This window comes from Labrus bergylta, chromosome 12, assembly GCF_963930695.1.
Source record: "Labrus bergylta chromosome 12, fLabBer1.1, whole genome shotgun sequence".
Lineage (NCBI taxonomy): Eukaryota > Metazoa > Chordata > Actinopteri > Labriformes > Labridae > Labrus > Labrus bergylta.
The window spans coordinates 16,088,653-16,110,915 of record NC_089206.1 but is presented as its reverse complement, the minus strand read 5'-3'; the positions used below and the strand labels follow the sequence as shown (position 1 = coordinate 16,110,915).

General features: G+C 39.3%; 1 protein-coding gene and 1 long non-coding RNA gene across 2 annotated transcripts; both read left to right on the top strand.

Moving 5' to 3' along the window:
* Positions 1–890: 890 nt before the first annotated feature.
* Positions 891–1,843, top strand: LOC109984948 (uncharacterized). Its single transcript, XR_002278005.3, has 4 exons — positions 891–996; positions 1,095–1,121; positions 1,372–1,394; positions 1,524–1,843. It is a non-coding gene; the product is annotated as an uncharacterized lncRNA (long non-coding RNA).
* A 3,653-nt stretch (positions 1,844–5,496) lies between these two features.
* On the top strand, positions 5,497–22,019 carry esyt1a (extended synaptotagmin-like protein 1a). Its single transcript, XM_020635039.3, has 31 exons — positions 5,497–6,138; positions 7,135–7,176; positions 10,597–10,731; positions 10,982–11,055; positions 11,285–11,357; positions 11,482–11,571; positions 11,688–11,743; positions 12,859–12,979; positions 13,187–13,363; positions 13,844–13,926; positions 14,107–14,155; positions 14,397–14,486; positions 15,248–15,343; positions 15,429–15,500; positions 15,585–15,671; positions 15,911–16,060; positions 17,145–17,327; positions 17,413–17,589; positions 17,677–17,759; positions 17,891–17,939; positions 18,039–18,128; positions 18,345–18,440; positions 18,661–18,732; positions 18,820–18,906; positions 19,088–19,234; positions 19,633–19,763; positions 19,885–19,980; positions 20,259–20,390; positions 20,497–20,602; positions 20,757–20,806; positions 20,919–22,019. Exons 1-31 carry the CDS (start codon positions 5,812–5,814, stop codon positions 20,944–20,946), a joined length of 3,249 nt encoding a protein of 1,082 aa, XP_020490695.2. The 5' UTR covers positions 5,497–5,811; the 3' UTR covers positions 20,947–22,019.
* Positions 22,020–22,263: the final 244 nt, after the last annotated feature.

Sequence of the window (22,263 nt, the reverse complement as noted above, 5' to 3'; positions counted from 1 at the left end):
TCCACATTGGACTGCTTGTTCATTATGTCCCTCTTTGAATGATTCCTCCCATTGTTTGGAGGTGTTGATATTAGCTGGAGAGAACTATGAAATTCGAGGGCACCAGTGTTAACATGTCTGAAAATATTGTCTAGTATCTGTGTATACAAATAAATTATAGAAAAAAGAACAGTTTACACTAGGGGGAGTGGGGTTCAAAGTCTACGAAACAATTAAATATCAAACACTACAAGCTGTTACATTTTTAATTGCTTTTAGTTTTTCAGAGTATTGAACTGAATGCATGTATTGTTTAAACTCATAACTAAATGCAATGAAGCATATATTCTTTTTGTTGTGAATTTAGATTTATGTATGTGAAATTTGACCATTGTGATCAAAAGATTTATCAAGTTCACTGTACACACAAGTGGTTATCTGTGTACTGCTTTCCCAGAGGCCAAACTATACATTCTTCCAAAAAAAACAATCTTTATTGATTTTCTCATTAATGAAGTCACAAAAAAGTTGCCAGAACTTCTTTAATTTATGGATGAGTTTAAAATAAATGTCCTTAATTTTATTAGTGATCAAATAAGGATTAGGTACCAGCCAGACCTTCTTCCATGCCACACCATCCACAAATATATTCCAATACGAAATGACAAATGGTAATGTTGTTAAATCTTTCTAGAACATTGTTCTTATAGACCTGATGTTATTACTAAGAGAACTAGAGAAACATATTTAAAATGAGCTCGCTGGAGATAACAGAGTTAACTATCGGCCATCAATCCTCGGTGGAAATGTATACAGCATACAGACTCCAGAGGGTATGGCCCCAAACACTCTTAAACAATCCTCAGGTTTTACATAAAACTGTTGTAGCATATGTTTCAACAACATTTAAGCAGGAATTTAAGCAGGCGACTAAAAGTGACGTAGCCAGTAGCCACTCTTATAAATACACGTCGCCAAGTTGTGACGTCCTCTGTGGAGACGGTTCCTCTTTAGTTGGTACGTAGAAGCTCAACTCTTACGATTACAATCCGAGTTAATCATCGTTCATTTAAAAAGCAATCTTACTAATCCTCCCATTTGCGCTCTCTTTACAGCCTCCTCTTCTCAACATGAGGGCTAAGGTTTGTTATTTTTATTTACATCCGAGTATAAAATCGTTTCAAGTGATGTTAACTTTTCCTAGCTAGCTAGCCCGAGCACAGCGACGGGCAGTGAGTGGTAGCATGTTTAAGAAGGCCTATTTAACTAAAGAGTCATGTTTTCCGTATGTGTTTGTGTGTCTATGTTATTTAGTTTCATTGAAGCGTACAGTTATTGTTCAACAAATGCACGAATCAACCGAGTAATTAAGACGATGTTTCTCTTTTGCAGTGGAGGAAGAAGCGCATGCGCAGGTGAGATTGTAGGGCGCACGTTTTGCAGCCATGCAGCTGTAACCAGCTTTTGATTTTACACGGTGCTTCAAGATTTTTTTTTTTTTTGTGTGTGTCTGATGAGCTGTTGTGATTATTATTATTTCCCAGGCTGAAGCGTAAAAGGAGAAAGATGAGGCAGAGGTCCAAGTAAACTGTCCTCTCCGCCATGGCTGTGACAGCACATGTTGCCAACAACCAGACCGGTGAGCTCAACTGGAGACCCAGGACCATGCCGGCGTCAAGTCTGAGGCCAGCGGCACCCATATCAACGTGAGGCCGCAGATTGATGCTGGAGAGCGGATTCAAGACCTGCTGGATGACGGGCTTTTCTCTGGGACCCTCGGGACTCTTTGTTCTTAATTCCTCAACTTTTGTCATTTGTTCTTGTTTATAATTTGATTAAAGTTTTTGGTTTAGAAAATGGCAAATGTTGTCTTTTTTAAACTAGCTGCACAATTCAAAGTGCCTTAGCTTGGTTAAATTTAATTTAGAGGCGTCAGTATTCGGTCTGTCTCTGCATAACAGTTCATTGTTGAGGCTCACTGGGACACTTGAATACAGCAGGCCCATTAATGTTTGAAATAACTACACCATTACAAGGTGAGCTAAAAATGTTAAAATAGAGGAGACTTTGAAACTATTAAATTAAAAAGTTTTTTCTCAGACTTGCTCCACTTCACAAATCGTCATCTTAAATAATGTGTCATAAACTAATTATTTTACAGTTTGTTTCCAAAGTTAATCTGTTAAGTACAAGTCTGATGTAGTGAAAAGTGTAAATTAAATAGAAAATTGAGGATTTAGTAAGTAGTATGAACTGAAAATTTGAAGGTTATTCAATATACATGGAGTTTAAACTCTACCTGAATAGAAAGGGGCACTTACAAATGAAAACTAACCAAATCCCATGACTGCATTGGGTGTGTGAAAGCAGTAACCTTTGTGCAGCACAGAGCTTGCACTGAACAAACAACTTCTACATGTTGATCATCTCGATTATGCCCTTCAAGGCACTGTAATAATTCATCCTGTCCTGCAAGGATATTCAAATCAGGCTGTTGCTGGGAAAAGGCTACAAGAGAGCAAAGTGTCCCTATTACTCTCTGTCACTACTCTCACTTTGTTTTCTTTATGCAGTTTCAAGAGGCTTCAGCTGCCTGAATTACTAGTCTTCATACAGCACAACAAATAATTAATTGAACTTGGCACAATGTGGAACAGGGTAATAAATTAATCCTTAAACTGAGTTCCATTGGACAAGATTAAATAAACTGTGATATGGACATCGTCAGGTTCCTCTGAACTTCTAAAAGACATCTAATGATGCATCCCTGAACAGTAACCTTGAAAATTATTGTGTTCTTAACTGTCCAGGCTTAATTGATCATGGTTAACTAACAATATAGTCCAACTTTAATACATATAAAACATGAAACTGCACCAACTAAATATGTTAACGGTGCTATCAGCAATGAAAACATTGTATTAAAGGGTAGATAAAGCAGGGTGGAGGTTTGGTGACTCTAACAGAAAGTATTTAATCAGATGAAAAAAATATTGGATGTAGGCAGGCATGACTCAGCAAACACACATTTATTAACCATGAACTGCCTCTCTAATAAGTGTACTACTAGCCTACTTGTTCAATGATGTGAGGTATACATTTTAAAGGTGCAATATGTAGTTTTGGTAGAAACATTTGAAAGTTGGAGAGGTGTACAGGTTCTTTGGTGTATGTTCATAACTCAATACACAAACTGTCACCAGGGGAAATGTTAGTCCCCGTAACACTGTTTGAAGATAAAATTGTATGTGAGAAGTTATAGTGGGGGGCCCGCAGTGAAACCGTAACTCTCCTGGTAGCTTTTAAGCTCTAAACAGTGTTCCAGGGACCCATTTTTTCTTTTAGTAAAGTTTGTGTATTCCGTTCAGAAAATAAAGCATAAAATTGTGTCACAACTTCACTTTCACCTCCCAAACTACATGGTGCTCAACCTTCTTTTTGCACTTGTAGTAGCTGATTGGAAACATGGGAAAACTCGACATAAGCTTTCACCAAATAGTCTCTGCTGAGTTTGCAGCTGTAGCAATTAAAAATGTTCTATCAAACAGAACATTTAGAATGTTCCAGATGTTTTAATTGCACGTTTATTACATAGCTATAACATTTTAACATATAGTAAAGAAAGAAAAACGTATTAGGAATACATCATAAGCATAGTAATTATGAAAAAAAATTATGGAAAAATAGTCACATTTACAGTCAATATGGTAGATGTAAAATAGTCTGGATATAAATATTCTTGCTTTTCTTGCTGCCCTAAACACATTTATTGTTGACAGTCATTCTATGTCAATAATGATAAAGCCAAAGACAGCTGACTTACATGAGGCCCAGTTTGACCGCTGACTCATTTCGACATAACATTTCAACTTTAAAATTTAGAGTCATGGTTGTGTGACTGCTACTTCTGCTTCTCCTGCTGGTGAACAAAACAGCAGTCATCACATGTCACATGCCATCATGTAGATGCAAAGATTTGGTTTTGTAATGAAATGGGCTTGTTCCATATTCCTGTGAACCTTGTAAACATGTGAACTAATACTACACAAACAGTGAAGCATCACTTAATTCTTTGACTGTACCAAATGGAAACTAATAATCTGTTAACATATCTTTAAGCAAATAACAGTTGACATAAGATTTTGAAGAGATCTAAGTCAGTCTTGTGGTAAGAGACAGTGACAGCTTTAGTGAGTTGAAAATTAGAAAAAGAAGAGAAAAAAAAGAACGAATACATGGTTAATAACATTTTAATACCGGTTTAAGGCTTACTTCGTCAACGAAACAGGCATGAAACAGTCATTTACAGTCAGGCTATACTGTATTCAAAATAGACAACTGAACTTTTAACTTTATGAATATATAACTAGTTGTTATGAGGTCATATAATGCTTTATTTTTTAATGGCTCTCTAATAAATGATAAATCTATATATGTATAAAGTCAATAATGTAATTTTTTATGTAATAACCTTTTTGTACTTTAACGTATTTTCCAACGATAAAGACATTAAATATAATGTGATGTAATGTAGATAGAGAACACAGAAATAAGCTGACAGCATTGGTAAATATAGGCCTACATTGAAATGGGGGGGAAGTGAAAAGATTGAGTTGAAATATTCAAAGCTTATCGATTTTATCTTGTAGTAGGCCACTGTTGGATTAATGTGCATTATTCGAACCCTTTAGCTCCCTCAATCTCATCTCATACCTTCAATTTAAACCATATGTTATGTCTGTTACAGAATAATGTCATGTTCTGTTCTGTGTTAGACTTTAGAAAAACTACTTCCTGTAGCACACATAAGAGCTGGTAGTATATTCCTGCTTGACTGACTGCATGTCTTTATCTCCATTTACCTGTTCACATAAAGTACCATCACACCTTTCACCCTGCGAGCAAATAAAGCGGAAAGGCTGTAGCCAGGCAACCAGTGGTTAATTTAAGCCTGGTCTTTGGCGTTGCTAAGCATAACCAATGCAGATCAAAATTACGGAAAACTACGACAAAAAACGACATTTTTTTTTTTCAGCCACGGTTCAGCGCTCGGTGTACCTGCGCATTTCCCTGATGCGTAAACACTGCGTAAGGGACATTTTGGCGCATGCTGTGGCGGAGTCACGATTCTGTCTGCTATAGAGTAAACTGACTTAAGGCAGCTCATCAGTGTAAGTTGATGTAGCAGCAGCAGTAGCAGCACACCTTTCTGTGAATGGACCTGTTGGCTCTGTCAGGTTCGGTAGTAAAAGTGGTGCAGTGGAGAGGAGCGCGTGCGCACTCAGCAGAATCAAATCCGGTTATGTAAAGAAGATAACGGGTTGAGCAGCCTGTGTATCGTGACAGTATTTGTTCAAGGCGGTCCATTTAGTCTATAAGATTATATTACACTGACTAAAACATATCCTCTGGTGTTTTGGGGTTAAATAAACGTTCATTCACTTTGCATATAGCCTACCCTGAAATACGCTCCGCCCGAGCCTGTGCATGACGCTACAAGGTAATTCTGGGGCTTATGTTTCTTCATGTGAAGGAGGGCTCCAGGCAAAGCCCGCCCTCAAAGGTCTTGGTCTGTGCTTGTCTCTGCTCACTCAGAGAGAAGCTTCACACGTAAATGAAACACAAGAATAGCAGTCAATTTTAGTGCCCTGCGGAACTGCGCTGAGGGGAGCAGTGGATATGAGCTAACCGATCAAAAGATGCAGTTTCTCGGGGATTCCTCTATGGTTCGTGGAATAAAGCGGTGGTAAGTCGCCAGTTGACGCTTGCCAACGCAGCAGAAGAAGCAGAGAAGCCACAGTCTAGGTCGCTGAAGTGACACGAATCTTTGCGATGCCACCATCGGATGCAGAGCCGGGCATGAGCGGAGGCACTGCGATTCCAGCCCCGGCCTTACCTAGCCATCCCCCCGGTGAACGCGCAGTGAGTGTGCTGTGGTCGTTTGGGAAATGCCTGGGTGCTCTCCTACCGGTGTACCTGGCTGGATATTACGGCTTCAGCATCACCGTGGTCCTGTTCGGGCTGATGATCTATATGGGATGGAAACACAGTCGACTGGAGAAAGTGATGAGACTCAAGTCTGCCATGTATCTCCTGGATAACGAGAGGGCATTCACCACTGAGAATGTTTTAAGGACCAAACGGGATCTGCCTCCATGGGTAAGAGGAACCGTCGTACTGTGCAGGTTTTATCACCTGTCACATCTTCCACATCTGTCATGCCGAACTTGGGGGCTGCATCTCAACTACTTTGCACGACTTGATAAAGCTCTTGCATGCAAATAACTCATCAGTAGATGTGTGTTAATTAGCCCAAGTCTTCTCCAAGTGAACACATTCAGCATTCACATTTAAGACGGTAATATTTCTTCATGGTACCAAATCTGCACGACTGTCTGTTTTGTTCACAACATTTCCTTAGCCCCATATTTAGAAATTCCTCGTGTGCAGAGCCTGGGGAATTAGCCTGAGCTCCTACCACACAGAGGAATGTGATTTAATAGGAGGACTTTTCAGTGGAAAGAATGACACTAAGATCTTGGATTGCCTCTGAGCTACAAAAATCTTAACAATTTGAGAGAGTTGATAGTGTTTCCTCTTCCTGTTTCATGACAGTACAGCTGCAATTGACCTTATCTGGCTCCAAAAACCTGATGACGCATAAACATCCTCCAGAGCAAAGCAGAGGCAGTAACCAAGACCACCATATGTGGATAGAGAGAGGGAGAGAGAATGCACTGACTGTGTGTGTGCAGATAGGCCTGATCTCGAGATCTCATGATGATGTTCACATGGTTGATCGTTTCCTGTATTATTTATTTGTTTATTTTGCAGAGATCAAAGTAATCTCAGCTGTTCCGTGTTGTTTCTTTAGTTCTAGACGCAATTTAAAAAAGAAATAGTGGAAATACATAGCAGGGGTATTTTGTTTATTTTAGTAGCCTACTGTAGAGATACACCCTTCGTAATTAACATTTTTGAATGTAAAAGGAAGAATGTTCTGGCAATTACTTACTTGTGTTTATTCCTCATGCCCAAAATAATAACACTAAAATAATAATCTTTAGTACTTTACCTTCTCTGCTCAAGGCTGGAGGTCATTTCACACAACTGTGATGCATTTCAGCTCATGCCTGTCCTATTTCTTCTCCACAGGTCAACTTTCCAGATGTGGAAAAAGTGGAGTGGCTGAACAAGGTATGTTACTTTTTCTATCAGACTTTCCACAAATGCTATGGAAGCCCTATAAGCGGACATACATGCATACATTTGACCTGACTCGATGTTCCTATGATAACTAGTAATGTTTATTTTCTTGAGATCTGGACTTAAGAAACAGTTAATTAAACATGTATGGATGCGTGTCCATTAAAGCCAGGGCTTCCATTCAAACGCACATTTATAATCTAAAATCTTTTACATTTTATCCACCTCAACATGCTGCAAGGTGTCTTCAGATGGGTCGCTGCAAACTTGATTTCAAGATAAAGCGTTCATGTTTCACTTCAGTGACTTTAACAGTAGCTCCACATTTTCTCTTAAGTTAAAAAAACAAACACTTGTGGACTTTAAGTGACCCGGCTCTTGCTGCAGCTTCTGCATAAGAGCAGATTATCTACTGGTGTAATTAAGAGGCAGGCAGAGTGTCTGAGATCATATCGCAGAACTCTTTGTCTCTGCCAGTATAGTAACCTCACATCAGCACTAGGCGAGTATGGTTATGAATACTAATAGCACAAAGCACCCTTCTGGATGGAAAAATGTAATGAACTCAGCAACAGAAACTCAGCTTGTGGGATGACAATTTGCTGTGCTAATCTTTCAGCTGCCCACGTCCTTCCTGACATGTGATCCACTGCTCACACTTATCCTGCTCACTTGCAGCCATTAAACAAACATACATCAGCCCTGAAATGTTCTCACCTTTTGTTATATTTGACAACATGTAAAAAAAAAAAAAAAAAAAAAGTGGGGGTGGAGTAATATTATCTGTGAGTAATGCATGTGTGAGGCTTTTCTCTTTAATAGGATGCATCATTCTAACTGCCTGTCCATTACTGTATCATAAATAATGTAACGGCCCCCTGCAGCTGTAGGTAGCTGTATTAGCTTAATCACTCTCAAGAGGATTTTGGAGGTCAGAGGATCTGTGAACAATAGCTGACTTGACTTATCACCTCACTCTTACACCTGAAATGCTGAGGCTAACACCAGTGTGAGGCACTGGGGGTGCAAGCACAGGTCCAAATATAGATTACTGCTTTATATTGTGACAAAGACATTTTTTTAAAAAACATTTTGGGCAAATTACCTTACAATGTCATTGCAAGCTTTCTTCAACAACTTTGCAATTTGGGTATAATAGTAGGAAAAATAATGACTTTACATATCTTTACACAATTAATTTAGCAGATGCTTATACGATACGATACACTTTGTTGTCCCCTCGGGGAAAACTGTCTTTGATTCCAAGTGCAGCCTCTACAGTAGAATCAATAAATTAAAATGATAGAAACAAACTCAATCCACATGTAAAACTGAAACGCACAGAGCAGTGCAAACCAAAAAACATACACACAAATATTGCACATTACCCATATTGAGGAAAAAGATAGGCCCGCACAGTTGCTCAAATGCCGCAAAACAAGTTTGAATGGTCACAATGTTTCCACCAGAGGTCTTCTTCAGGTGATAATTCAAAAATTCAAAAAGTATCACCTGAAGAAGACTTCTGGTCGAAACATTGGGATCATTAAAACCTTTTTTGTGGCATTTGAGGAAGTGTGCAGGCCTATCTTTTTCCTCAGTTTGGCTGTTTTTGCACTGCCCTTCACCTATGTGATGTGTAACTACCTCTATTTCTACATTACCCATATTGCACCAGAGCTGCATAAAACAGAATATATGTAAGAGAAAGATAAGAACATCGGCGGAAAAAACAACATGACGTTATTGCACAACTCATGCAGCCTTAAGAAACGTTATACAGACCTGCATGGGTACAAATAGTTGTAATAATGTTTCAGTTTGCATTAGGGGACTCTGTATCGTGTGCCAGGTATAAAGGCTCATACTCAGAGTGGAGGATGTGAGACGTGTCAGACAATACTCTCTGTGCTTGCCTGAGAACAGACTGCTCATACATCAACTGTAGGGAGAGGTTTTCAGTGCTCCCCATAACCTTCATGGCAGTCTACACCAGACGAACAAGCTTAGGCTCTGACTGATCAAATGGATTACTGTACCATTCTGACATCCCTTACCTGAGGATCCTCTCCTGCCAACCTGATAAAACAAAAAACATTATCTTATGGTCAACACCTACAGTCTACATAGAAAATACAGTCTTTGCTGTAAATAAGAATACAGATTATCAACATGCGCTATCCAGCCAAACAGGTTATCTGTGTGTACATAAAGATATCTGTAGGAGCTGACCTTGTTTGGGTTTTTGGTTTTGAAAACTGGAGAGGGATTCCCCCACAGAACAAAGATCCAGCACCATCTCCTCTGGTTTATTTTGGTTTATAACAAGGTGGTTAGCATCACACAACTCTGTACCTCAGTAAAATGCTTAGATAGTGTCGTTTGAAAACTTTGAAATGAAATTGACAGGGAGGCTGCTGCTGCATGCATAAGTTCATAACGTAAAAAGAACCGGACGGTGCACCTGCACTAATGGATCTTGTATCTGACTTTTTTGTTGAGTCCACTGAAAAATAAAAATCTATAATAACCATTTCCTCATTGCGTCCCTCTGCATTTGATTTAGTTCTTTTTGGGCTGTTTTTAAACCAACTCTGTCATGATTCCTTAAAAGCCATTTTTGACATCTTATACATTTTTGACATCTTATCCTTTACCTCAATAACGTGCTTTTTGGGAACCAGACAATCAACGCAAAACTTTATGCAGGTGATTTATTGGAAACTTGAATCTTCATAGATGTCTTATTATGTTATTTCTGTAGCCACATCTTTTATTAGTCACTGGTGTGCACTGACAAAAGCAGTCAGAAGGAACTTCATCATGAATTAATTAGGAGTGTACAAATCTGTATTTTCACGAATATGTTCGGTTATTAAATTCTCTCTGGGTTATCCTACCATAAAACATGCAGCCACAAAATCTCTTATTCATGAAAGTGTCAACTCGTTTAGATGTTCTCTCCTGATGACTTTTAACTGGAGGTTAATTGGTTAATATAATTCATCATAATTTTGATTCCTGAACTGTTTTTTATTCCTTCCTCTTTCAGATGGCTTTTTGTGTACAAAACAAACCTCAAGGCCAACAGTTTGTGGTCATGGGACTGTGAAGTGTGGTTAATGGTTCTTTGTTGTTTGCTGTCGTGTTCTGTTAAATGATTTGTTTTTCAGTGTAAGAGCTCAGCTAAAACTGAGAATTTGAACAAATTATAAATCCACTTTTACCCTCTGAACTAAACATGATTATAGAATCAAACTCAAACAATGGATTATTTGTATTTGTCTATCACTTTGTACTATCATATGTATCTAATTTATTTTTTATCATAAAACATTGTAACTTTTCATTAGCCTACTTTACTCAAATATGCAAAGAAAATAATCCATGTCTGTGGGTTCTGTGCTGTAGATCCTGCAGCAGGCTTGGCCCTTCATTGGCCAGTACCTGGAAAAGTTGCTGGTGGAAACCATTGCTCCCGCCATCCGTACCTCAAGCATTCATCTTCAAACACTCAGCTTCACCAAGGTCAACTTAGGAGACAAGGTAAGTAAATGGCCTGTCATTCTGTATATGCTCTAGGACAAGGATGCGGATGGGCCATTAATTTGGGTAATATACATGTGTGTCAGGTTGCCAATACTGGTCCTACAAGCCTGTTAATAATAAACCAAAGGATTATCATTCCCATAGCAGTGAGAGAAAATCTCCACTTGTGACTTTGCTCAAGTGATTTCCATAAAGTCTACATCAGTCGTATTTGCTTTTTGTAATAGTAATTTTGTTGTGTTCACAGGCTCTGAAGGTGGTTGGTGTAAAGGCTCATACCGAACATGACAAGAGACAAGTGATGTTAGATTTGTACCTCAGGTAATACATCTTTCTACTTACATTTTTTTACACATTGATCTGTACAAGCAACCATTCAGAAAGGTTAGACAGTAAAACTTTGCATCCTACACCACTGTGGGTTTGTTCTTTTCTGTTACATGAGATCATTGTTTACTTAACCAAATAAAGAAAACAACTCTATCATCTCTTAAATCAGCTGCCACTCCTGGTTAAACATGTACCTTTAGACTTGTCCCTGCTCTTGCAGCTATGCTGGTGATGTCGAGATCAATGTGGAAATCAAAAAGTACTTCTGCAAAGCTGGAGTAAAGGGAGTCCAGGTATGAGAATACATATAAAGATATTCTATGCAGCATAGAATCATGGAGCATAAACATCATACTATGATATTAGTATTGGTTAAGTGGCCTGATGGGAACATCCTTGAATATTTTGTCTTTGTAGCTCCATGGGAAGCTGCGTGTGATCCTCGAGCCTCTGATTGGAGACGTGCCGCTGGTTGGAGCGATAACAATGTTCTTCATCCGTAGACCTGTGAGTGCTGCAGCAAGTTACACACGTCTGACTTTGTTTTTATTTTTCTGCATTGTCATGTAAGTTCTACTCTTATTGTATATTTTCTCTTCTCTTCTTTTTTTTTCTTCTTCTAGAAATTGGACATCAACTGGACTGGACTCACCAACCTGTTAGATATCCCAGGGCTCAAGTGAGTTTGCACGACAGAGCTCTGTGTGAATATGTTGACGGGTGTGGCTGCATTGATCTGTTGTGACTGTCTGTTGTTGTTTTGTTTTTTTTACTGTTGTTTAATGAGGTGTGTCTGATTGTGGAGTTAATGAAGGATAAAGTTGCAGAACATTTTTTACTGGGCATAGTTTTTGGGAAGATACATTTCAGAGTGTTTATTATCAATTAAGCCACTCATATGATAGATATTTCAGACAGAAGTATTTACATCGCTGTACATTTTGTGATGAATATGTGTGTTCACATACTTAAAGGGTAAGAGTGGCATTATCCTATGGCAATATTCCTGTAAAAAGACTAAAACCAACAATGAATCGATGCTTCTAAAAGTAGCCAAAGCCTGATTTAGCTTATTCCTGTGTGCCACCGGCTCCTATGTAGTCTAAAAATAGTCAAACACATTAACATTGCGGCTAAATTGAATGTAGTTCACGATTGGTTGGTTTTGATCTTTTTACAGAGCTCTTTGAATAATAAGAAAAATATTGAACAATGCAGGCTGATCCTTTTCAAATTTTAAAAAACGTCATACCATACTGGTGTTCTTATATTCAGTATGAATATTTTGACTCCATACTTTAATATGGAGGTAGTTTTATAGGCCCGTTATGTAAGGTCAAACTGTTTACATTGTAGAATCAACTATGGTACAATCAAATAGAATATGAAGATAAAGTGATGGTCTCATAGGATTTAACTTTCATATTCAGAGTAATTGTACCGTAGCTGATTCTGCTCTGTGTGTCATATGATCTTATATCATTAACTATTATGAAGTTCAAAGTAAAGCATTGTCAGATGTGTAACTTTGCTGCTGAAACATCAGTTCCCTCTGACAATACTTTTAATGTTTTCTTATCGTATTCATCCTTCAGATGACATTAGCCAACATGATTTCACAGAAAACAATCCTCATCTTTAGCCAATGGGTGCCTCCTGTTGGTTCTGTTGCTGAGAACTTGAATATCATGTTATTTGTGCATGTTCATATGTTCAGCAGTAGAATATAGCCTCTGTCTGTGTGTGTGTCATCGCCTTGTGTGTTCCCAACATCATCCTGGCATTCATTTGCAGTGCCATATCGGACACTATGATAATGGATGCAATAGCCTCCCACCTGGTGCTCCCCAACCGTCTCACTGTTCCCCTGGTGGCCAACCTGCACGTTGCGCAGCTCCGCTCCCCTCTCCCAAGGGTAACTGTCTCAATAATGAATCACATGGAGGAACATGGACCCCCACAGACTGAAGCAGATCTGTTTCAAATAAGTCACAAGCAAACACATAGCCTGAAAATCATACAGCAAATTCACATTGTGCATGGAAACATAAACTGATTTTTTTCATATTCTTTTTTTTTTTTACTTCCTTCGTGTTTGCATTTGTGTGGATGCACACGCTAGGGAGTTGTGCGCATCCACCTGCTGGAGGCAGAGGACCTGACAGCCAAGGATACCGTCATCAAGGGCCTGATTGATGGGAAGTCTGACCCTTATGCCGTCCTGCGTGTAGGAACCCAGATCTTCACCTCTCATCATGTGGACAGCAACCTGAACCCACAGTGGCGAGAGATGTTTGAGGTAAGAGGGAGGCGACAAAAAAAAACATTCCTTTGCCTTGATATCAAAATGCTGCCCTTCAAACCACTTTGTGGTATAGCTTGGTGTTGCTGTCCTTTCTTTTTTTAGACAGATTGTGAAGGGAAGTCTTTCGTTGTATATTTTGTCACAGAGCTAAGCAGTTATGTGAAGATTTTATCAACTCCCTTGCGGCAGGAAGCCCCTGTTGCTAAGATAAGCAGCTCTTGCAAAAGCTGCTTACTCAGAGACACGCTTGTTTTTCATCACAGTTTATGAAATTTGAAAGAAACACTGAATTCATATGAAATGTTTTAACATCTACCTTGCGCAATAGTGAAACTTGCCATGGTGACTCTGTTTGCATGTATTTGTGTGGTTATTTTTGTCACGTGTGTATTTTTGTCTATACGTGTTCTTTGTACTGTGTGGTTGTCCATTTATGTGTGTGTGTGTGTGTCTATGTGTGTGTTTGTGTGTCAGGTGATTGTCCATGAAGTACCTGGTCAGGAGTTGGAAGTGGAAGTGTTTGACAAAGACCCAGACCAGGATGACTTCCTGGGCAGGTAGCTTATTCATTTTCACCCATTTACTCCGTCTCTGTGTGTTTCTTGTGTCATTTTCACATCTGCTAATGTTATCATTCTGTCAAAATTTCAACACCTCCGTCTCTTTGATTATTGGCTTCATTGATTCTCTCTCTCTCTCTCTCTCTCTCTCTCTATCTCTCATTATTTCTCCTTTAGGGTAAAGGTGGATCTTGATATTGTAAAGAAGGCCCGAGTGGTGGATGATGTAAGTAGAGCTGCTAATGTTACTCATAAGATTCAGATCATTTAATAAACAGCAAACACAAGAATGCAGTTGTAATATTGTCTGACTCTGGAAATTATCCCCTTTGACACTACAGTTATCCTGTTAGCATGTGACATTGTAGCTTCCATGTGCTTCCTCGTGATCAGATCTTTTTCTGTCCTGCCCTCTTCTCAGAGGAAAAAAAAAACATGTTTAATGAGTTATCTGTTTTCGTAAACAGTGGTTCAACCTAAAGGACGTCCCCTCTGGCAGTGTTCACCTCCGGCTGGAGTGGCTCTCTCTGCTGTCCTCTGGTGACAGACTGAGTGAGGTGAGTTCACAGCAACAACTGACAGTGCTCAGTGGGTCTTTATTGTTTTACCAGATCACTAGAAGGTCTATGGGTAACACACTGACAAGTATCAGAGAATTATCTTTATATTTTTATGCTGTTTTTTATTGAATTGGATGGTATGAAGAGAGACAGGAGAGGAGGACGACATACAATAATTTGGTCTTTAACTCCTCGACTTTGAGCTCAGACCCAAACTTAGACACTTATTATTTACACAGAAGTATTTATGTCCTGATTATTTTTACTCCTGATTAAGTATGTGAAACCAACCCTATAATATTGATGTAGGCACACACACACACAGCTATATATTTCCAAGCTACACGCACAATGTGTGATACATGTGATACATAGCAACATGAAAACCAGCACGAGATGATTATCAACATGAAAACAAGTTCTCTTTGGCCCTGATTTTTTAACTGTTGATAATAAGAAAATATAAATCTCAATCTAAATGGATGTCTGTAACTAGATAAAGAGGGTCTCATTAACACTTTATTTATTATTAGGTGATGCAATGACTTGACTAACATAACAAGTGACATAAAGACAGAAACATCAACATTGAAGGCTATACAGATGCACTGGATAGAGTTAAATCAATACTGTTCACAACATTTCATTGCTGTGTGTAAGGAGATCTTTACAGGTCTGTTGCAAAGAACACGGGTACCCCATGTGTCAGAGAGCGTTCCCGTCATGCTCTTTGAGGCTGTTCTTTGTTCTCCTCTCAGGTGATCCAGAAGAACCAGAACTTGACCAGTAAAACAGCTGATCCTCCGTCTGCCGCCATCCTAGCCATCTATCTTGATCAAGCTCACGCCCTGCCTGTAAGATTTTCATTAAAATTGGAATGAACACTCTTTTGAAAAAGTTTCATCTGTTACCCTCATGGATGTGCTTCATTTGTTTCAGATGAGAAAAGGCAATAAAGACCCGAGCCCCATGGTGCAGATTTCCATTCAGGATGCAACTAAGGAGAGCAAGGTGAGAAGAAAGCTTTCGTTTGTTAAATAAACCAAACTCTAATCAGAATGAATGTAATACTCCCCCTTCCTCTTCCTTCTTCAGACCTGTTACGGGACAAACGGTCCTGTGTGGGAGGATGCCTTCACCTTCTTTATTCAGGATCCTCGTAAACAAGACATCGACATTCAGGTAAGTCATTTTCAGATATTACTGAACCAGCGATTAAATGTACTGTTAGGATTTACATAAAATTAATCCCAAGGTGTTGAGGTGATTAGAGCTCTAAATACCTCATTAATATTCCCCTGGTTTAATCACTTTTCTCTTTATTCTCTGGAATGATTCCTCATTTATTCTGATATTTGCTTTTCTTCTGCTTTCATCCCATCTCTGCATCTTCTGCTCCGGTTTTGTTTTCTTCCAATCAGGTAAAGGACGATGACCGCTCTCTGTCCCTGGGCAGCCTGACTCTCCCTCTGAGCCGCATTCTTGCGACACCTGAGCTCACCATGGACCAGTGGTTCCAGCTGGAGAACTCTGGTTCTGCAAGCCGCATCTACATCAAAATTGTGCTTCGGGTTGGTGTTTCTAACATACACTCTCTCTTTTGTACTCTCACATGAGTCGGGATCCTGACTCATGATATCAAATTGGATCAAATCTACAGGTTGATGGGGAAAAAAAGATTGGGATCAGGTAATCAAGTCGTGGTTATTCTTGGATGAAACCTCAAGTTTTTGTTGTTCAAAACTTTTTGGTAGGATTGGGAAACTTTGATCCACTTTTATCCTGTCCCTAACAGAGTGCTGGATGCAAGAAGAACATGTTAAGCAAAAATATATTTTGCTCTTATATTGCTGAATCTCTACCGACATTGTAGATAAGGTAGATTTTAGGTTGTGGAAAAAAGAAAGGATTTCAGCAAACTGAAGTGAATGTAAGACCATAAAATATTCAAGAAAAGCTTCTGTGAGGGTCCTCTTGTGTGGATTATGGCGCCCCCTGTGGACATATAGTATATAGCATGAAGTCCCATTTAGAGTGCTTGGTGATTCGATAATCACTTGAAGTCTGTATCTGCATGAGGTGGATTTAGTCCAATTTTATTTTTTAAAAACTCGGACCAAAGAAAGCTTGATTGTCTGATATTGGATCGTAAAAAAAGTGGATCTCCAGATTCTTTTTATCCAGTTCAAAGAACTTTATGATACTGTAAAGGTTATAGTATACTGGTTTGGCATTCTTGCCGGTGCGACTACACATTTGCATTGACAGTTTTTGATGTTTACATGAATTCCTTATTCTAAACCAGTGGTGCCTGAAGAAGTGGGCATAAGACTCCTCTTGCATATTAAGTTGGTGTGTACTACCCAATTAGAGACAGAGTATTAAGGTTCATCCCTTCACCATCCTAGGAATTGCAGCATCTTACTGAATACAGTTAATCAATCAGAGGAGATTTAGAAGTGGGTATAGTCTATGGACACGGAAAAATAAGCGGGTATACTGTCCGCCACATCCTTCTACCCTTATGAGGACATTTGGTCATCTTGAGTGCAGAAACAAACTGTGACCATGCTGTGTTTTCTCCTCATTCATTTAAAGAAGAATAAAAACAGTAATCATTGATTTACAGCTTGATGTTAACCTGTTTCCTGTTAGGTGTTGTGGCTGAGTGAGGATGCCACTCCTACAACTCCGTCTCCTCGTCCCTTAGCCCCCGGGTCCAACTCGGGTCAGGGAGGAATCACATCAGAGCTGAATCCTATGGGGCCCGGCGGGTTAGCTAAACATCCACCAGCACGACCACAGCATACCACGCCTGACCCCGAGTTTGCAACTGAGGTACAAGACACACAGCAGCAGAGTCCACTCAGCCCCACACACACACACACTATATTAACATTTTCTGTTGTTGTTCTGTGCACAGGGGGTTCTGCGTATCCATCTGGCCGAGGCTCAGAACCTGATAGCAAAGGATAACTTCATGGGGGGCATGGTGAAGGGGAAGAGCGACCCCTACGTTAAGATCCGTGTGGCTGGCGTCACTTACCGAAGCCACACCATCAAAGAGAACCTAAACCCCGTCTGGAATGAACTCTACGAGGTATCACATTCACCCCATGCTCGGTCTATCTGATGAAACTACGTGGTTTTGGATGAGATTTATGTATTGTTTTTTTCTACGCTTTAGGTGGTGTTGACCCAGCTGCCTGGTCAGGAGATCCAGTTTGAACTGTTTGACAAGGACATCGATCAGGACGACTTCCTTGGAAGGTGCTCCCTGACATTGCGAACAAAACTTAAAGCATATTTGACTCATGGCCCTTTTAACTGAAGGAACATGTGTCCACGGGAAAGCAAATTGAATTGAATTCTGAAGTATTGATCGAGTCCTGTCTTTGCAGGTTCAAGCTAAACCTACGAGATATCATCAGCGCACAATTTATTGATACGGTGTGTGACACTTAGCAGGAATTATGCTAAAACACAATTAAATATATTTTTTCGTATTGATGTAGTAATACAGACATTCCTGTGCTGCTTCTGTTACAGTGGTACACTCTCAATGATGTGAAGTCGGGCAGAGTTCACCTGGTGCTGGAGTGGCTGCCCAGAGTCTCTGACCTACCCAGACTGGAGCAGGTAAGATATTTATTTTGTTAAATTTGGATTTACCATGGCAACAAACAAAAGAGGGGTTGTAATTGTGACAAAAAAAAGAAACACCCGGACTGTCCATACCTTGTCTTAAAAGCTGCAAATAAATGATAAATACAAATTGCAATGGTTATTGCACGATTCATTTCACCAAGATTCTCCTTCTCACTTTCTTTTTCTCTCATTTCCTACTTCCTTCAGATCCTGCAGTACCAGAACCAGCAGTCGTACCAGAACAAGGTTTTGCCTTCTTCGGTTGTGCTGTTTGTGTATGTGGAGCGTGCCCATGGTCTGCCGGTGAGGTCATATATGTATACGAGTCCTTTGGGTTCTATTTGTTGTTTAGTGTGCAGAAGAACAATAGCTGCTTTTAGTGGCAGATCATTGCAGAGTGACATAATACATCCACATTTACATATCAAATGAAATCAGTGGTGATGTAACGTGTATTATTTTAATTAGCTAAGTGCTGTTGATTACATGTATCGTGGTATAACATTTTTGTTTGCCATTTCAGTTGAAGAAGAGCGGAAAGGAGCCTAAAGTTGGAGCGGACGTCATCCTCAAAGGCGTTTCACACAGAACCAAGGTGTGTTAATGACATCTGAGATACGCTTGTGAATACAACTAAAGAGAATCAATGTTTGACAAATCATCCTGCTTATTCTGAACATAGATTTGCGAGCGTTCCACATCACCTCGTTGGGATGAAGCCTTCCACTTTTTGGTTCGTGACCCCGGAGATGAAACGCTTACAGTGAAGGTGAGAAACATGAATAGAACCTGTGATTCCTATTTTTGTCCGAACTTTGTACTTTTAAAGCCGTTAAAATAAATTCATGCCATTCATCGGGTTGTTAAAGGGAATTTCAATGCTGATATTATACACAAATATGACATGAGGCAGTGAAAAAAAAAACCTTTGTGTGTCCGTGTGTTTGAAGCTCTCACACAGCTGGGGTCAGGCCCTCGGGTCCCTGACTCTTCCTCTCAGAGAGGTTCTGTTCGAGCCGGGCTTAGTGCTCGACCGCTGGCTCAATCTGGACGGAGCGCTGCCAGAGAGCCAGATACTACTGAGGGTCACACTCAAGGTACTGAAAATACATCCTACTATTATAGATATATTTGATTATGTGGACATTTTAGTAATGAGGATACTTCAATGTCAAAAAATAAAATCTGATATTGATCCAAGTAGTTGACTTTTTTTTTTTTTTTTTTTTTAAGTAAACCAATTTGTTTTCTTGCAAGATAAGATGATTAATAGAAGCAGGTTTGTTTCAAAATGTTGAACTTTTGCTTTAACAGCATGAAACAAAACCAGCATATATACTTTGTTCAGATATTGAAATGGTATATTTGAATAAAGTATAACTTAAAGTGATTTGGGGAAATGTATGAGGATTTATTTAAAGCATAAAAAGAAGTAGAATGTAAACGTTATTATGCTGAGTGGTGTTTTTTTTTTTTTAAATCTCTCGTCTTGCAGATCTTGGACACTCAGCTGGCCGTGTGTCGTAAGCCTCCAGGGGACGTAGGCAGTGATGCTGCCGGAGATGAAGTATTGCCTAGATGGGTGCCTTCCCATTTAGACATCAGACAGAGAAGTGGATTCAACCTGTGAGTCATACACATGCACATCAGAGCCCTTTTGTAATCACTGTGTCTAGTATTCATTAGGGTTTCATGAGTAGACTTTCTGTTTATTTGACCACTTAATCACACCTTCTGTTCTCTTTAGATCTGGTGACAACACAAGCTCAACAGGACAGGTGAAGCTAACCATCGGCTACTCAGCGGAGGAGAGCAGGCTATTCATCGCCGTTCATGCCTGCAGGTCTCTATCTTTTGTTTATTTATTTAAACTTCATTTAACCAGGAGAAAATACCTTTGAGATTAATTCATCTATTTTTCCAAGAGTGTCTTGGTAGCAGCACAATTAACGAAGTTTCCAACAAAGAATGAACAGCGATACAAAAAAAACATAATATACAGTACATGTAAACATTAAAATATGAAATAATTAGAAAAACAGCATGTATGTATCTATATGACCTAGTATTCTGTATTACCAGCACATTTTGTGAATGTGTTTGTTATACATACTCTTTCAGAGCCCTCGCCGCCTGCTCCAAAGACGGTGCTGACCCTTACGTTTCCTTCATCCTGCTTCCTGACAAAAAGGCAACAACCAAGAGGAGAACTGCCACCAAGAAGAGAGACCTCAACCCAGAGTTTAACGAGAGGTGAGACAAACACATGTAACTCTAGATTCTGATGGTAGTATGAGGATGAAAACAGACTTCTCCCACTTCCCTCTCACTCTCTCTCTCTCTCTATGTCTTTCTGTAGGTTTGACTTTGATTTCTCTCTGGAGGAGTCCATACAGAGAAGACTGGACCTATCTGTGAAGAACAGCGTCTCCTTCATGAGCAGAGAGAGAGAGCTTATAGGCAAGGTATGTGTCATTAGTCAGGTGACTGAAATGCACCTCGCTGTTTCAAAACATCCCATCATAAATCCCTTGTTGTTACCGTTTTAGCGATAATGAATAGATACGAGGGATACAGACATATAAAATATATTTATTTGCTTGTCCTTGTTGTCTCCAGTTGCTGCTGGACCTGGACCAAATTGACCTCAAGACTGGTGTCACCCAATGGTAACAAACTAATCAGCTTCTTTACAATGATTTGCCATCATAGAGTCGTCTGTTCAACATTATATTTATTTGTATTTTTAAACAACAAATTGTTTACTTTTTTCTTCTCCAGGTACGATTTGGTGGCAGAGCCCAACTAGAAGAATCAGCTGTTGGTCTTAAATTATATATAACTATAAGTGTCGCTTCTGTGATCTGTGATTTGTGTGTATATTCAGCTTAAATTAAAATTTCCATCACTGAAGAAAAACATAATGAATGACATATCAGCTCTACAAAACTCCATCAGTATTCATGATAAGAAACTTACCATGTAGCTAATCATCCGTAATGTGTTACTGTGCTGAATCCTGACGTCTTGCACAGATCCTTCAGTAGAATATTTTGGCTGGATAGATATTTGATATCAATGCAACTATGTTGCAGAAAATAAGTTTATAAATGTTAAAAGCATGTTGAAGTCCTCTTTGTATGATATTTACAAAAGGGCTTGTACTGTCTTTAATATCTAAATGTATGACAAGATTTTATGGATTTACATCGTCTAACACCTGAAAAAAGATTGCAGTTAATTTTATTTTTTACAATCCTCAAATTATGCCAGATATTACTTTTTTAAATATATGTTTTTATTATTGCCTTAAGTATTACAAAACTGTGCACACTTTGTCAGTGTTCTTGAATTTTGTTCCAAATGAAGTTTTATATGTTTTAACCAGAGCTCTCTTAAAGTTGCTTTTATAAATCTAAGTATTACAAACCTAGACCCTCACATTTACCACTGAAAACAGAGGTATGATACTGTAAGAAGAGTCTTAATCACTGTGCTTTTATGAAGAGATAACTTTGTATATACTGAAAACACATCGCTCGTGTTCTTCTGCACATTTTTGCCTGTGTTTGTACGTGTTTGTAGCGCTAAATGCAACAGGCTGAAGATGTCAGTCGTGTTTTTATTTTTTAAGCAAAACAGTTAGGAGCTTATGTGTAGCAAGCAAATTCTGTAGGCCTACACCAACAGTGAGACAACAGTACATCCATGTACTGACACTGTTACCTTACCACGGACAGTTTGACACTGATTTGTGGTAACGGCAAGAAAATAGCATTTGAATGTCAGATCTGTAGAAGATAAACTGCTGAGCTTTGACATTATTTGAACATATAATCATGTATTTGCTGAAGTTGTTGATTAAAGTTTGCACTCACATGACTCAAACCACTTTTGTCACTTCATTTGTGTGTTCAAATGTTTAAACCAAAAATGTAGGAGGGAGTGGGGGGGTGTCAATGAAATGTCATACTCATATCTTGCCACAAGAGGGCGACAAAGTGCGTCACAACCCGTCACTTTTCTGTCCAGCTGCATGTCGGCACGCTGTCTACAGATGTGAGGGGTAGGGCAGCGGAGATGGAGTGACTGACAGGTCTTTTCGCCAACAGGAGCGCCGTCTCCT

Excerpts from the sequence above, each read along its gene's own strand:
- esyt1a (XM_020635039.3), top strand. The coding sequence starts at position 5,812 with ATGCCACCATCGGATGCAGAGCCGGGCATGAGCGGAGGCACTGCGATT. Across the intron at positions 19,235-19,632 it reads TACTGAGGGTCACACTCAAG|ATCTTGGACACTCAGCTGGC; the intron begins GTACTGAAAATA and ends CTCGTCTTGCAG. Across the intron at positions 20,603-20,756 it reads AGAGAGAGCTTATAGGCAAG|TTGCTGCTGGACCTGGACCA; the intron begins GTATGTGTCATT and ends TGTTGTCTCCAG.